At 43.5% G+C, this 15,691-nt stretch overlaps 1 protein-coding gene across 1 annotated transcript in view; it reads right to left on the bottom strand.

Moving 5' to 3' along the window:
• Positions 1-15,691, bottom strand: part of LOC146855197 (NADH-cytochrome b5 reductase 3-like) — a 252,932-nt gene that overhangs the window by 187,612 nt on the left and 49,629 nt on the right. Inside the window, exon 2 of the mRNA XM_085652847.1 lies at positions 833-964. Within this exon, the coding sequence (XP_085508973.1) occupies positions 833-964 (132 nt within the window). The remainder of the gene's footprint in view (positions 1-832; positions 965-15,691) is intronic.

Raw genomic sequence — 15,691 nt, forward strand, 5'->3', positions numbered from 1 at the left:
AAGATGCCTTCAAATTCTGTATTTATCTGGTCACATTTGCAGCACTTCAAAGAAAGAAGTTAAATGTCAGGCTAGGTCTACTGACTGTTGGTTATTTGTTAAACAAGGGGATAGGTCTTTACAAACTCTCACTTTGCACTCGCAGCAAGAAACAAAGTGAATTATTTGACAATCTGCCACATAATTAACTTTATTTGTGTGAAAGAAAAGGCTGTAGGATGCAACACAACAAAATGTAAATACCGGTAAATTAACTGTACATTTACAGCAGTTAGGAACGCGGAAATTAAGCACTTTTTTTAAATTTTGAAGTGTGATGGAAACGAAGATTTTAATAGGTCCAAAACAGCTCAAGACACTTTACTTGGTAATTCACAAATTATAGATATTCACTGAAACCTGGTTTCCACAAATTATTATGTGTACAATATAGTATTATCAGTAAATCTGTATGTCTGTGCAAATTTAGTGGCCATGTCAATGGAAAACGTGCAGTCTGTATAAAACGTGCAGTCTGTAAAATAGTGCGCTGCCACACAATACTTTAGTTACTTAAAAGAAATGTGTCTGCTGCATGTATATTAAAGCTGGGTGGGTAGCGAGAGTTTGTTGTTCTGAAAATTGGGTTGTGGTTATAAAAGGTTTTGAAGCCACTGTGTACATAAATAATCTAATAGTTAAGTATCCAAGCAATAATTACTCAGCTTTTCATTTCAAAAGTCTGAATTCTATGAAATATTATTCTATAATTCTTTATAACTTTTTAACTAAGCCAAAGCTTTGGTGAAGCACTGAAGAGGGCAGGCACTTAAAAAGTTCAGAGGCCACTTACCTCGTTGTCAATCAGTTTCAAGGGATATTTTATTTCTGGGTTCTCAAGCGTGATGGCAGGAGCAGGTTTCCGGAACAGTCTCATGAAGATACTGAAAATGAACCACACTGGGGACATGGCCACATTGGCCAGCTGAAAAATGAAAGGAGAAAAGTTTAGCAACCACACCTTTTCTATAATTTTCATTCTCAAATCATCACAACACTAAAGTAAGTATAAAGGGAAGCTTGTAATTAAGAAAAACAATTGTGTTCTTGAAAGGCCTCTGATCAAAATCCATCTTCTCTCAGACCAGCAAGATGGACAGATAAGCAACATATATGAGCATGAAGGTTGGTGGATGAGGTCAAACAACAAAGACGTTAGAACTGTAGTTTAGCAATCCGATGAGCAAAATATAAAACATGATGATCCCAACAACTGAGGGTATTTAGCTATGAAACACGGTAAAACAGAGCTAGAAAGCATACACAATCAAGCTGAAAACTAGTTTTCAGAGCGAAACTTTGAGATCCAACAGTCACTATTCACTAGCCTTGTGTCAAACGTTAAGTGCACCCTGCAATTTGATAAAGTGTGGAATCGGGTATTTCAGCAATAACTTCAAGCAAGCATTTCCAAAAAGAATTTCGGTTTCTCACATAACTTGAGAAAATGTTTAGGATTGGTGATCTTATTTGTATTTATTTAGCGCAATATTCATCCAGAGGGACATCACAGCGCTAGGACAGCTTACCCAAATAAGGAAATGGCAATTGTCCAGACAGCTTAAAGGAGTGGGGCCTCAGCCAGGATGCCAGTAAGTATCTTTGGCTATGTACTAGGGAATAGCCAAGTTTTCAGTTTCTTCCAAAAGGACAAATACTGGTCCGTTAAGCGAAGGTCTAAGGGTAGTTTGTTGCAGTGAACGGCCGCCAGAGTAGAGAAGGACCGGCCACCTGCTCTAATTTTCTTGATACATTCGATCTTGGCCAGGGCATTATAGCGAGATCTCAGATTTCGTGTGAGAGTATAGAATTCGATTTTATCTTGCAAGATTCGGGGGCCACTCTTATGTAACGCTCAGTGTGCATAACACAAGAGCTTGAATTTAGCCATGTGGCATACAGGCAGCCAATGCAGTTCCCTCAGACTTTCAGATGCAGAGCTGTATTTGCTTTTATTGCAGACCAGTTTAGCAGCAGCATTCTGGACCACCTGTAATCAGGAAAAAAGATACTTGGGCATGCCCACATAGAGAGCATTCCCATAATCCAGTCTGCTAGAAAGTAGTGCCTGGGTAATGGATTTTCTACAGTTTAAGGGGATCCATGAGCAGAGTCTTCGTAATAGTTTCAGCATAGCAAAGCTTTTGCGACACAGCGCTCGAACTTGGTCTTGCATTGTTAGTGCATTATCGAGGAGTATGTTCAAGTTTTTTGCAACTCGCTTGGGTTCTGTGGTGGCTCCTAGCGCCCGGCGCCACCAGGTATTGTCCCAGACGTAGAAGGCAATTATTTATGTACAGATATTTTTAGGTCCCCAATCAACGACTTGAAGTCTGAACTTGGTCATTTGAAATTTCGGATTCTTTTCAGCTATTCAGCCGTAGATTTGTTTTGAATCAATGTCCTGTTACATGCTTCATTTTTAGTTAAGCTTTAGCTGTTCTACAGATGGCCACACATTTCCCTCTAAAATGGGCTACAGTAAGGAATTCACAGTGAACTCAAAGATTGTGTGTCGTTTATGTCCTGAAGTTGCAGAGCAGACCCAAATCATCACTCCTTGACCACCATGCTTGACGGTTGGTATGAGGTTCTTGTGGTAACACACAGCGTTTGGTTTTCAACAAACTTTGTTTTGGATTATACACAACTCCACTTTGGTTTAATCTGTTCATAGGGCATTGTTCCAGACGTAACGTATTGGTGCTGTTTTTCAGTCTCTTCCTACTAGAAGAACAGTGGCGGCTGGTACCATGAATAAATGGTGAGGTAAGCACGTCAGTTATTTGACCCACTGACCAGCAATGCCTTTAAGGTCAACGACAAAGCTCGGAGTCATGTCTCATTATAAACCGTGTTTATAACCAACCACGACAAAGCTCTGGCGTGGAGGCTGAAGGCAATGGAGTTTCTTATAGTGGTTGTTATTGGGTCTTAATGAAAATAAAATATGCACTTATCCACTGCAAGGCACTGGCTCGCGTACCTTGGTCCTCTTGCTTCCAGTCTGTCAGCGCTGGTCTGAACCAATTCCCCTAAACATTCAGGCACTGCTCTTACACTGCTGATAATGTTAAGCAGCATGAAAGCAGCGCCAGGATTGGTTGGAGCGGGCTGGCTCGATGCTCCCTCAGGCACTGGGGGCCTGCTCTCAACCCAGCTGTTTAAGACAGCTGAGTGGCGAAGTTTAAAGTAAACATCAGGCTGGCTGTCACAAGACAGCGGGCCATGGTGACAGAATCATTCTAAACTGGAGTGATGCCAGTCAGAAGCAGTGGCATCGTCCCACCCCGCCCTCAAACATGGCACAGGGTGGAAGCAGTGAAAAATAAGATGGCAACAAATGAATTTTATTACCACGGAGGGGCCGCCACTGTAGAAGAATCAGGAACACTAACATTTACCAAACTAACAGAGGCCTGTTAATTCCTGGATTTAGTTTTGGGGCTCTTTTTTCCCCTCAAACGTATTTTATTAATTTTCAAGGAAAGAAAAGGCACTCACTGCAGTTCAACACAGAATATATCTTGCATTGTGACATGTCATGAATAAGAAAGAAAACATACATGTAATATTGCAAGTGATGGAGCTTAGATTTCACTTATAAAATGTATGCATTATTATATGACAAAAAGCTGCAGACAGGAGTTCTAAAATGGCACGCAGATTGTGGCGCAAGCAAGATGAAAACATAAGGCCTGATCAGAATGCTTCAGTTTGGAGGTGCTTTCATGTGAAAACCTGCTCAATTAGTTGAACAGCAATGTTTTATATGTGATTAATCCATATGTAATCTCACTATAGAATGCACATTAATTTAGAAAATGTATTTATCCTTTCAAAATGGCATCATGTATTTTTGCAAGAGTAGAAATGTGCTGAATTGTGTTTCACAGTGTAGAAAACCATGTGATTTTAGTTTGCTTTAGTGGACTCCGCTTTCTGTAGTTTTGCCCTTGAACATTAGATTGGAATGTGCTCCTCTTCCCCACCAACTTTCAATGAAAGGGCTTTGTTAATAAATCCTGCCTCCGGTTTCGGTTCGACCTTCATTATGTTGCATATTTTTGTAGCCTGTTTAAACGTGGAGAGAACACATTTTTATTTTATAATCACAAGACTACAATTTGAACAGGAACAAGCCTGATTAATGACGTATCCAGTCAGCCCATGGGGAGATGATGTGTCGAAGTTCTGATTGGACCAGCTATGAGGACCGAGCACGTGAACTTTTGATTGAAATATGGCTTACAAGTGGGAGGAGTGCCTCATTTTTCATTTTTTCTGAGGGCCAGGCCCAGTTTCTGTGCTGGACACAGAGACGGGGAAGAGAGAGGAGGGGCTGCATTCTGTGGGGGGCTATTGTGCAGCTTCAGACAGAGACACAGACTAGCACAGCGAGGCAGAGAAAGAGCTGAAATGATCAGAACAGATTTAGATTTTAGGTGCTAAACTGCATTTATTTCTCTTTATGGGAGATTTTTGCCATTATTAATTAACCTTGTAAGACTTACGCTTTTTCTTAGAAACTCTTTAAGAGTTTTGACTGACAATTTGCGCCACATTTCCCTTCCTATATGTGATGCTTATTTGCAGACTGTAATATGTTCTGTATTAATGCTATTTTTCAATTCTGTAACCGGATTGATATTTGACTAATGAATAAAGAGTCAGAGAACCTTAACTTTTGACTTAAAATAAAACCCTTTAAAATAACTCACCACTCATTATTGCCTCTAATATTGTTTGCATTTAATTTTCATATTTATGTAAAGTCTACTGTTTGGTGAAACACGGTCATCAAAGGGTCCATCATTTTCACCCTTTACAGTGGTAAACCATAGGTAATGAGGTTTTGAATAGGGGCCGCACACGCAAGTACTGTATTGAGGGCTGTGCTGGTTTGCAAGTGCTGTGGAAGGGGTCGGGGGGGACTGGCGGGACAATGGGTGCGCCTCCTGGTGGGCTGCTACTAGGGCTCTGCCTCATTTACGTCAAACCACCTGGTGGGTCCTTGAGGGGGTGGCCCTTGCATACACATAGCTACCTCGCGCCAACACTTGAGGGATGCTGTCTAAGCGAGCTGGGATAATGGGTTTCCATATGGTGCACCACATGCGTGGGACATGAGGGGGGACGGTCATGGCAGGTTGCTTACCGCGCACACACCCCCCATCGGGCCACACACTGACCGAAGTCCTTTTTCCCCATGCATGACCACATAGTTTGGACGGACAGCATCAAGATGTTATGTTCTTGCTAGTTCCTAAGTTGTTATGGTTATCGCAGACTGGTTCGCATGCATCTGGGAGTGCTCGGAGCTTACAATACCGCACCTAACCTCTTGTCCCCCAGCAGGTAACACACCCTAGCAATGGCAAGAGTTAATATGATCACACGGAACATACGCGGTATGCATACACCCTCACGCAGATATTCCATATTTGCATATCTTCACAGACACTCAGTCGGCATCGCCCTATTACAGGAGACACACCTAACACAGCTGGAGCTCGATCGACTGCGTAGGCGCAGGAGGGGCCAAGTATACGGCACCGTGTATTCCGCACATGCTAGGGGCACACTCGTTTTGAGTCAGGGCAGGTGTCCCATTTGTTAGCACAGACACGGTAGTAGACCCGGAAGGCAGATACACCCTGGTGCATGGAATGCTTAATGGTCAGCACATATTGCTGGCATCGATATATGCTCCAAATGCTCATTAAGAGCCATTCCTGACACGGCTGTCGCAGGTGCTCACACCATACACTGGGCTCCCCTGGCTGCTGGGCGGCGATTTCAACTCGGTACTCGACATACATATGAACAGATCCTTCCCCCCTCTTCGGGTCACGACTGTGAGATCTAACGCACAGGCGCTCACGGACTGGCTTTCGCACTGGGCATTACTGGATGTGTGGCGGGTCCTCCATCCAGCAGAATGTATTTACTCCTACTATTCCGCGACGCACGACCTGAATGTACGGCTGGATAGGGTGGTGGGGTCCCAGTCTCTACTACCGTTAATCGAGGCCTCGGAATATCTCGGCCGGACACACTCCGATCATAACCCCTTGCGGATTCACATCAGTTGGGCGGCTGATCGACCCCCTATCCCCACATGGCGACTCCAACCTAGAGCGTTGGAAGACCCTGAGTTCCGCTCGTCATTGGGGACGGCTATTCAGACATACTTTGAACAGAATGAAGGCACGGCCAGCAGCGCGCTGGTGGAGTGGGATGCCCTCAAAACAACAATCAGAGGTCACTGCTTAGGTGCCACCTGGAACGTAAGGAAACAGCTGTCGGTGGCTATTGCTCGTATTGAATCCCAATTACTGCACTACGAGTGCGAGGGGGAGGTAGACAGTCATGCTGCCTGGAGGACCTTCGGATGCAACTAGCGGAGCTCCTAGAACGGCTGCGGTGCCATAACTATGCAGCCCATACAGCCCACACACATGCTACAGCGGACAGAGCGGGCCGCTTACTCGCTTGGCTGTTGAAGCAGGAAAATACGCGAGCTCCGATTGTGGCGATACGCACAAGGGCTGGAGACCTGGTGTACACCCAAAGGGAGATCCACAAGGTCATGGTGGACCACTATGCACAGCTGTACCGGTCACACATTCACTGTTCGGACCTCGAACTAAGGGCATTCCGGAAAGGATCCAGATGCCTATAGCTTCGGCCGTGCATCAGGAGATGCTTAACTGGCCCTTAACCCTGGAAGAGATAGGAGAGGCTGTTGCATCCCTGGCATCTGGGAAAACACCAGGGCCGGACGGCATACCGGCCGAATTTTATAAAGCCTATCGAGAGTCCTTGGTGTCGCAACTAAACGTGCTCTATTCCAAGGCACTGGAGGAAGGCGCGCTTCCCCCTTTGATGTGCGAGGCGTACTTGGTGTCCCTGCTGAAGCCTGACCGAGACTCGACGGCCTTGGGATCTTATAGACCGCTAGCGCTTCTGAATGCAGACTATAAAATACTCGCCAAAGTTCTGGCTGAGCGTTTGGCGCCAGTGGTCTCAGACCAAATCCATAGCGACCAAAACGGGTTTGTGCCTAAGCGGAGTACGTCCCTGAACCTGCGGAGATTCTTTAGAGTTGCGGCTGAAAGCGTCAAAGAATGGCCCAGAGCGGGTTGTCTAATGCTGGACTTAGAGAAGGCCTTTGATTGTCTGGAATGGAGGTATTTGTCAGCACTATTGCAGCACTATGATCTAGGGGCAGAATTTTTACAAATGGTAGGGCTCTTATATAGAAACCCCACAGTGCGGGTAAGGTTAGGTCCGTACATATATGAAGCAGTGCCGGTGTGCAGGGGCACTAGGCAGGGGTGCCCACTGTCGCCACTCCTGTTTGCGTTGGCGATTGAACCTCTAGCGGCGGCCCTTCATGTAATGGGGGGGGGTATACCGCTGGGAGACGCAACACATCAGGTGTCTCTGTATGCAGATGATCTGCTGGTTTACATGAGAGATATCCAGCATATCCTGGCTCAGCTGGCCCTCATTCTGCGGGATTTTGCAGCCGTCTCGGGACTTCAGGTAAGCGCCAGCAAGTCCTGTATATACGCGTTCGGAGGGGGTAGGCAGGATCCTGGGTACACGCTTAACGGAACGAGAGTGGCGTGGAAGGAGGACACCTTCCGATACTTGGGAATACAAATATACCGTCAACCGCTGGACCTTTTTGATGGAAATGTGGGTAGAGCTGTTACGGCTATTAAGTCGCAGATGCGTTTCTGGGGCACATTGCCGCTGACAGTCACGGGCAGGGTGGCATTGCCCAAAATGGTGATCCTTCCCAGACTACTGTATTACTTTGCCAACCCACCATTATACATACCGGCGGTCTTTTTTGCCACGTTCTCTAAGCTGCTCCGGGATTTCATCTGGGGGAGTAGCCGACACAGGCTTTCACTAGCGAAATTATATCTGCCCACAGATCAGGGCAGGCTGGCGGCGCCCTGCTTAGAGCACTACTACTTAGCAGCGCAGTTGCAATGGATCGCTCGCAGGTTTGCAGATAGGGGTCGAGATGACACGGCGACTGTGCTGCCCCCGTACTCGCTGGAACGGCTTCTTACGCTTTTCCATCCAGCTGTCAAATGCGCGACGCCAACACCGATCCTCCTGAAGGTGGCGTATAAATGTTATCGCAGAAGCCTATTCCTCACAAGAAATCTGATCCCCTATGCGCCTGCGTTACCATTAGAGGGCTCTCCCAGCGGGATACAGACAGTCACCCCTCTAGCTCTGGCGCGTTGGAGGATGGCCGATATTCAGACTTTAGGGGACCTGTATCGAGATAGCTCGTTGGCAACGTATGATTCGTTAGTGGAGGAAGAGGGACTTCCGCCAGGGTAATTCCTCATGCACCGCTCCCTAGTTGCAACTCTGACTGCTAAATGGGGGGACATGCCCACAGAACCAAAACAGCACCTTACCATACAATACCTCCAAGTTATGAGGGGCGGTAGACACCTGGTCTGCTGGGTATTGAAGGGGCAAGTCTGCATCCCCAGGAATATGAGGCTCCGACAGATTCAGCTGTTCATAGTACATAGAGCGTACCTCACGCCGAAGGCTATCAATAGGTATTTCCACCGTGCGGATGCGGTGTGCCCCAGGTGCATGGAGCCTGGGGTGGGTCTTGTCCACATGCTATGGAGCTGCCACAGGATGCGCACTTACTGGAGCGCGATCAGTGAACTGCTACATATTAGTACTGGTCGTAACTTTCCCTTTGAATGGGAGGTGTATCTGCTGCACCAGTTTCGCAGAACCCCAGCCATGAAGGTGACATCTGGGTCTCTGCATCTGGGAATAGCGGTTGCCAAACGATTACTTACCAGACGATGGAAGGCACGGGACCCGCCCCACGTGCAGGCATGGGGACACTCGTTTTATGCATGTGCTAGGGCAGAGGGGACTGCCATCAGGAGGGAGGATTAAGGAAGGAGCCAATAGCGGCTCAATGGGAAGGGTTACTCCAGGCATTCCAGAGGGGTGAAGAGGAACATATGAGGGGAAAACCTGAGGGGAGAGACGTAGGTCCAGGGTAGACGCCAGAGTCAAACATTGGGTGTGAATGCGTTGTTCCACGTTTCAGGTTTCATCCTCCATATACACGTCATTCGCAGCATCATCAGGGGAGAAGATGATAAGTGCCATTGTGGGGGGATAATAGCTTAGTTGTAATGCTGGGCAAGGCTGCTGGAGAAGACAGGATGGGGGGTGGAATGGGGACATGGTCACTAGCGCCGGTCTGAGTTGGGATTGTTGGGTGTTAACTGTTTTTACACTGCTGCGTCGGTTAGCCAGTTCATGAGAAAATAACAGAAGGACTTGTACATGGGGCTCTTGAAACTATGCAGTCGTTGAGTAGGGATGCATCCCACGCAGAGCAAGAACTGAAGGCTATTCCTGTATCCAACCCGGTACGGCGGTTGTGCCAGGGATAGGTATGAGACTAAACATATGTACGATGGGAACTGGTACCTATAGCGATTTGGTGACACCATGCATGGAGTGTGAATTGTTTATGATGCCTTACAAGTGCCTGTAACCTTTAAAATTTCAATAAAACAGATTTAATAAAAAAATAAGGTTTTGAATAGGGAAATTAGCAGGTAATTACCGCTAGATCCGTTTTTGGTAGCAGGGTAAAGGTTAGTGCCATCACCAAAAGGAGCATAGTTAGTTTAATGCCTAGAGCTAGAAAATAATTGCCCAAGTTAGATAAAGTCCCGATTCCTGATTCCTGTGCTCAGAACCTGAAGACTGGCAAAGCAGTACTGGAATGGTGATACAAGAAGGAGATTGCTGGAGTGGTGTGAGTATTAATAGGGTTCTGAAATGCTGTTAATGTGCTTGCAGGTATGTTTTTGTGGTGTTAAATAGTAAGGGTTTTGACTGTGGATGAAAGTTTGCTCATTTTGACTTGATGTTTTTTTTTTTTTTTTTATTGATTGAATTGGTAATTTCATAGGACAGATTTATTGATTAATGTACTAACATTCTATGTTGAGTCGCGTCGCGTTTTAGGTTGTTTTTGAAGACTTCTGGGATGTAGGAAGTCGGATGCCTTGAGGCAAGTGAAGTCACATGGTGAATTGTTTGTTGCCCTGTAGGTACACGGGAAAAACGTATAACGATTGAAGTTGCACGACTCATTGTCTGGGTTCGAATTGGTAACATCGCCGTGTGTTATCGTTAGGGACATTTCTGCGTGAAAGTGGTGTATGGATAGCGAAGGCCACCTGTGAAATTTTGGGCTTAAGTAACAGGAGTCCACGTGAACTCGGATTACACTTATCACTGGAAAGGTAATAGGTGTTGCCTAAGCTTGATAGAAGGGTAGATGCTACTTTATTAACGAATTAAATAATTCTGTAGTAGGGCAGAGGTAAGCGCTGCTCTCGGGAAAGACAGAATTCTGTGTGAATGAACAACATTTTCCGTGTGAATGTGTGTAAATGAAATAGCATTCAGGTTAATTGTGAAACGCTGGTCTTAATTCTCAGGAGCATTGGGTCTCCAACAAGTGTTTTATTTCTAGAGAAACGGTTAGCTAATGCTTGCTAGAAGGGTAAGGTAGAGGGAAGTGCTACTTTATCGGCGAATGTAATAATTCCGTACTAGGGCAGAGGTAAGCGCTGTTCTCGGGAAAGACGGAATTCTTGTGAAAAAGGTCAATAACTATTCTTTTGTTAGTGAAACAGACAATGGTGGCGTTTTTATGTCGTTACTAACAGATTTTGAGTAAAAAGAGAACGTAAGAAAAAGATTGCCGTAAGATTTTGTAAGAGGAGGGCTAGTAGCAGGAGGAAAACTGACGTCCCAAAGGGCCGTGCTGGCACTGGACGAGACAGTGGTGTGTAGTGAGCCCTGTTTGTAAAGAAGGGGTCAGTAGCAAGAGTTAAACGGACTGAAACTGTCAATTGTGGCAGGATTGGAGAAAATAAATTGCATTAAAATATTGCAGAAATGGAATTGTTTAAAGGTTTAAAGAAGCTGTTTGGAGGTAAAGTGAAAAATTCGTTTATTGGTGATGCTCCTGAAGGAACACCTGTGCATTTTATGTCTACCAATTCGGGACAAAATTAATGTATGTGGGTTCACCAATGGTGCAAGATTACTGAAAAAGAGGGTCCTTTGAGGTTTCCAAAAGATGGTACTTTTGAATTGCAAGTTATTGACAAATTAAGGGAAGTGTTATGTGAAAGAAATACACCAACTAGAGCTGCACAATTTGAGGCCTTAAGCATGTGGGAAAAAGCAGCAAGAGACAAAGCAAGTGAGGATAAAAAGGTAAAGCACCAGATGCAGGATAAGGGAATTAATGATGATAAAAAGCTTTAAATAAATAATGATTCAGGGGATGAAATAATGGAAGCATTGTTAACTGAGTGTCCGCCACTTTATGTGGTTCCCATTAAAAATACTGAAAATAGTGTACCAGTAAGTACTACAGTGGCTACTGCTTCTGTTGAACAGAGAGAAATACAGAATGAGAGAAACGTGCAGACATTTCAGATTGACCCACTACCTGTTGATTCAGCACTGACAGTGAGTCAGCACCGACAGTGATACCTCCAGGTGTTACTGCTTTAAATGTTACTGATTCAGTGAAAAAAACTACAAGCTGCAGATGCACAGACAGTGCCTGGACAAATTGTGACTGCCCAAATGAATATGGGCCCTACTCAAAAGGTTCAAAGAGTTGTAAAAGGAGTAAATATGTCAGGGTTTATTTCAGAAACTCAGAATTCACAGATTGTACAGAACACCCCCCCCTTCCCCCCCAAAGACAGTCCAAGCATTGAAAGATGGGGAAAATGGTGTTTACAGCACCCACAGCTCAGGATAAAATAAATATATTTGGAGATGGGATTTTTCAAACATGCTTTGAAGAAGCAGCAGTAATGAAAAAGAAAGAAAGCATGGGGGAACAAATTAACCCAGACACCGAAAAAGAGAAACAGCTTAGTGTTTTAAATTCAAAATTTGAGCATGAAGAAATTAACAGTTCTTACTATTTAAATCTGGAGAATGTGAACCAGTGTCAAGAAAAATAATTAATTTTCCAGAGTAAGAAAACAACTACATGTGCTTACTAGTAACTACACATGGTAGACTGACCGATTTGGCTTAAAAATAAGAAATTAATGTTTCAGGAAGTTTTCCATTTCAGAAAAGCTTCAGGGTACACATGAATGAAGAGAGAAATGAGACAATGTGTTCTTCAGAAATGCAATTGCACATTGCAGAAACGAAATATATTTTTAAATGCAATGGGTTTGAGCAATTAGGAGACAAGTGCACAAGAAAACATGAGAAGAAAAAGAAACCACCAGACCTAGCAAGGAAACTGGATAAGAAAAAGAAACCACCAGATTTAGTTGAGGAAAACAATAAGCAGAATGGAGGGAGAAGCTTTTGCTTGCTCATTGAGAGAAATGGTGGGAGAAGTGCATGTTCATGTGCCACGGAACAAAAGTGAACTTGCAGAATTTCTGAACACATTCCCGAAATTGAGAGACAAACTTATGCTGTGGTACCCACAAGTTGATGGATTTATCGAAATTTTAAAGGAGTTGTGTATTAATTTGGAAATGATTTTTGACACTGCCATGCAAATTGAATTATGGCTTGAATCTAAAGTTGCGGTGCAAAGGCCAGGTGAGGAGACAGTGAAATTTTTTTGCATAAATGCACCATAATTTTCTCTTGTTGTTGAGAAAGATGAAGCAGTGATTACTTTTCTGAAGGGCGGAGTGCCAGGAAAATATGTTAATTGGGTACAGATTAAAAGAACAAAACAGGAGCTAAAATTGGTTCATGAGTTTTGTGAAAGTGTGTGCTTAATGTTTCAGCAACACAGTGGTAGAGAATGTCCAGATGCCACTAGCATAAGATTCTTTGTGACTCCGTTGGTTATTGGTTTAATATTTTCGGATCAGATCAGTGTGCACATACAGCAAAAGCTGATAGAATGGCATCTGAAGTATGAAGGTTACTATTGTGCTGGATGGGGAATGAAGCCAAAAGAGTTTGAAGAAAAACCTATGATGGTACAGAGAAGGTTTGCACAGAAACGTTTTCATAATAAGCTGTTTGCAGAAAATAAAATTGTGGTACAGGGTGATGTTTCACAAGCAGAGATAAAAAGTGCTCAAGGAAGATTTGATGTTCCACAGGATGGAAATAAAGGTGTTTTGGTTTGTGCAAATTCAGGTATGGATGGTGTACTTCTGGAAAAAGTGTCCTTTTGCCATCTTTGTGACAGATTTGAGCACTGGAAGAAGAAATGTAAACATGATGCAGCAGTAGGAAATGTGCAAAAACAGAGAGAAATGCAGGTGCAAGAGGTGCCAGCTAAGCAAATGTCAGTTCAGAAACAGGTACCAATGGCAGGAATATTTCAAGCCCAAATGGTCCCACAAAATATGGAAAATGCTAAAGTTAATTTAAATAAGTTGTCCAGGGCAAATGTGAATTATTTCCAGAAACAAAATCAGAACCCAGTTCAACAGGTTACTGTATTTGAAAATGAGTTTTTTAACCCTAACCATTCTGAATTTACCAAGTCCATTGTGAAAGCAGTGGAAGGTCGAGACTTAGTTGGAGTTTTAAACAAAGAAATTACAAACCCAATTTTAGAAGAATTTACACCACAAATAGGCCCATTATAGGCCTGACAGGAAAACAATTGTTTTGCAAATTAAACAGCACAGATTACTGTACACCAGAGAATGTTAATTTTCAGATTCCTGATGAGGATGTATATTTTAAAATGGGCCAACAAGAGACAGCTGTAGCATTGTTTTCAGAAAAGACAGTTGAAAAATTACCTTCTGATCTGAAAGCAATAATAAAAACAGAAATAAGAGAGTCCACAGAGAAGGATGTCAGATTAATAAAATGTGCAGGGCATGTCTTATTCAAATTAGAATTAGATGACATGTATTAAAGAACAGCATCAGTTGCAAGAATTTTAACAATAAAAGGATTTTTTATGGAATTGATTGGAAGTTTATGTAACTTTCTGATCACAGGTTCGCAGAAACTAAATGAAAAGAACAGATTAGAGCAGGAGATTAATAGCAAACATTTTCCATGCTGTCCTGTGATACCGAATCCAGCTAATATGTTTTTTCACATTCCATGTGCTGAAGAATGGCTTACTGTTATTGATTTTTGCCAAGTTCATGTCACTGTGCCATTGCCTGAAGCTAGCGAGGAGTACTGTCAGAAAGAAAATGAATGTCTGGGACACATAATTGGAAAGGGAGGTAGAAAGGTGTCACCAGAGAGAATGGAAATAATTTACCAGATGAATCCACCTCAAATTCAGAAAGAAGTCTGGAAGTTTTTGGGAATGGTTAGCTGCTGTAGAGAATGGTTGCTAAATCTTTCCCTAGTGCTTAAGCCTTTACTGTGGCTGACACACAAGGATGTGTCTGATCCGCTTCCATTGGACAACAATTGCACAAAAACATTCCTAGAGTTGAAAGTGAAAAGGCATCGCGCCCCGGCACTAGGAATGCAAGTTTATTTAAAAGAAATTACACCGATGTGCAGTGAGAGGGAGGGCTGCGCTCACTCAGCGCCTGTTCAAAAACATGAATGAGTTCAAAGGTCTGTGACGTAGTTCCCAATGACCCTTGGCCCCAACATCACAGAAATGACCAGCTGCCTTAATTTAGTAGCTGTGGTAGATGTCAGTCATGAAAAGAGTGAGTTTATAATAATGGCATTTCCAATTATTATTATCCTTTGTGGAGTTGTTTTGGGAAAATACTGTGAGCAAGGAATGTCTAAATTCGAATGTATTTAGCTTACTGCCAGCAAATGAAATTGTTTATGATCAAACTGAACCTAAATGTTTAAATGTCATGAATTTCTGCCTGAAACCAAAGTTAGACTTTAATGATGAACGTCTGATTCAGCCCAACCATTTTGTAGATGGCCCATATTTGAAAGGTAACAATGACACATTAAGAGCAGCACATGCTGTGCTTCCTATACATTATGTTGTCAAAGTTTCATGTCTGTCAGCAGTTAACCCCTCCCCCAAAATTCGAGATTTATGGCCCTTATCATAACATGCAATATAATTTCTCATTTGGGAGTCACTGTTGTCCTGGGAAAGAGAAATGCTAATTCAGTTGCACAATATTGTATCCTGTTAGTCTCAAACGTGTTATTGCATAAGCTGATGCCCAGGCATAGATTGCCAATTTCTCTGAAATCAGATCATAATGAGGTCTCAAAGATGATGAGTGCAAAACCACATACTGGACAAGGAGTGGATTGTAGCTATCTGCCTGAAGTTTCAAGCATGATAAAGCAACACAAAGGCAGCACAGAGTTACACTTTGCAAAAGACTGTGTTTCAGCATCACCAAAGTTGCTTGAGTATTTACATGCAAATGCACTTGTGAAAAACACAGATGAAAAGACTAGCCATTGCTGTGAAGGTCTGACTGATGTGGAGTGTGCAGTTTCTCACCAGATTGCAGCTGCTACACAAGATCTACATAATGAATGGTGCCAAAACTTTGATCTGAGAGACGCTGTGAAATGGAAAGGCCTGTTCCAAATGATCCTGGCAAAGACTGTTGTGAAATGTGGTGGCCTT

This window comes from Triturus cristatus, chromosome 4_1, assembly GCF_964204655.1.
Source record: "Triturus cristatus chromosome 4_1, aTriCri1.1, whole genome shotgun sequence".
In the NCBI taxonomy this organism is placed as follows: domain Eukaryota; kingdom Metazoa; phylum Chordata; class Amphibia; order Caudata; family Salamandridae; genus Triturus; species Triturus cristatus.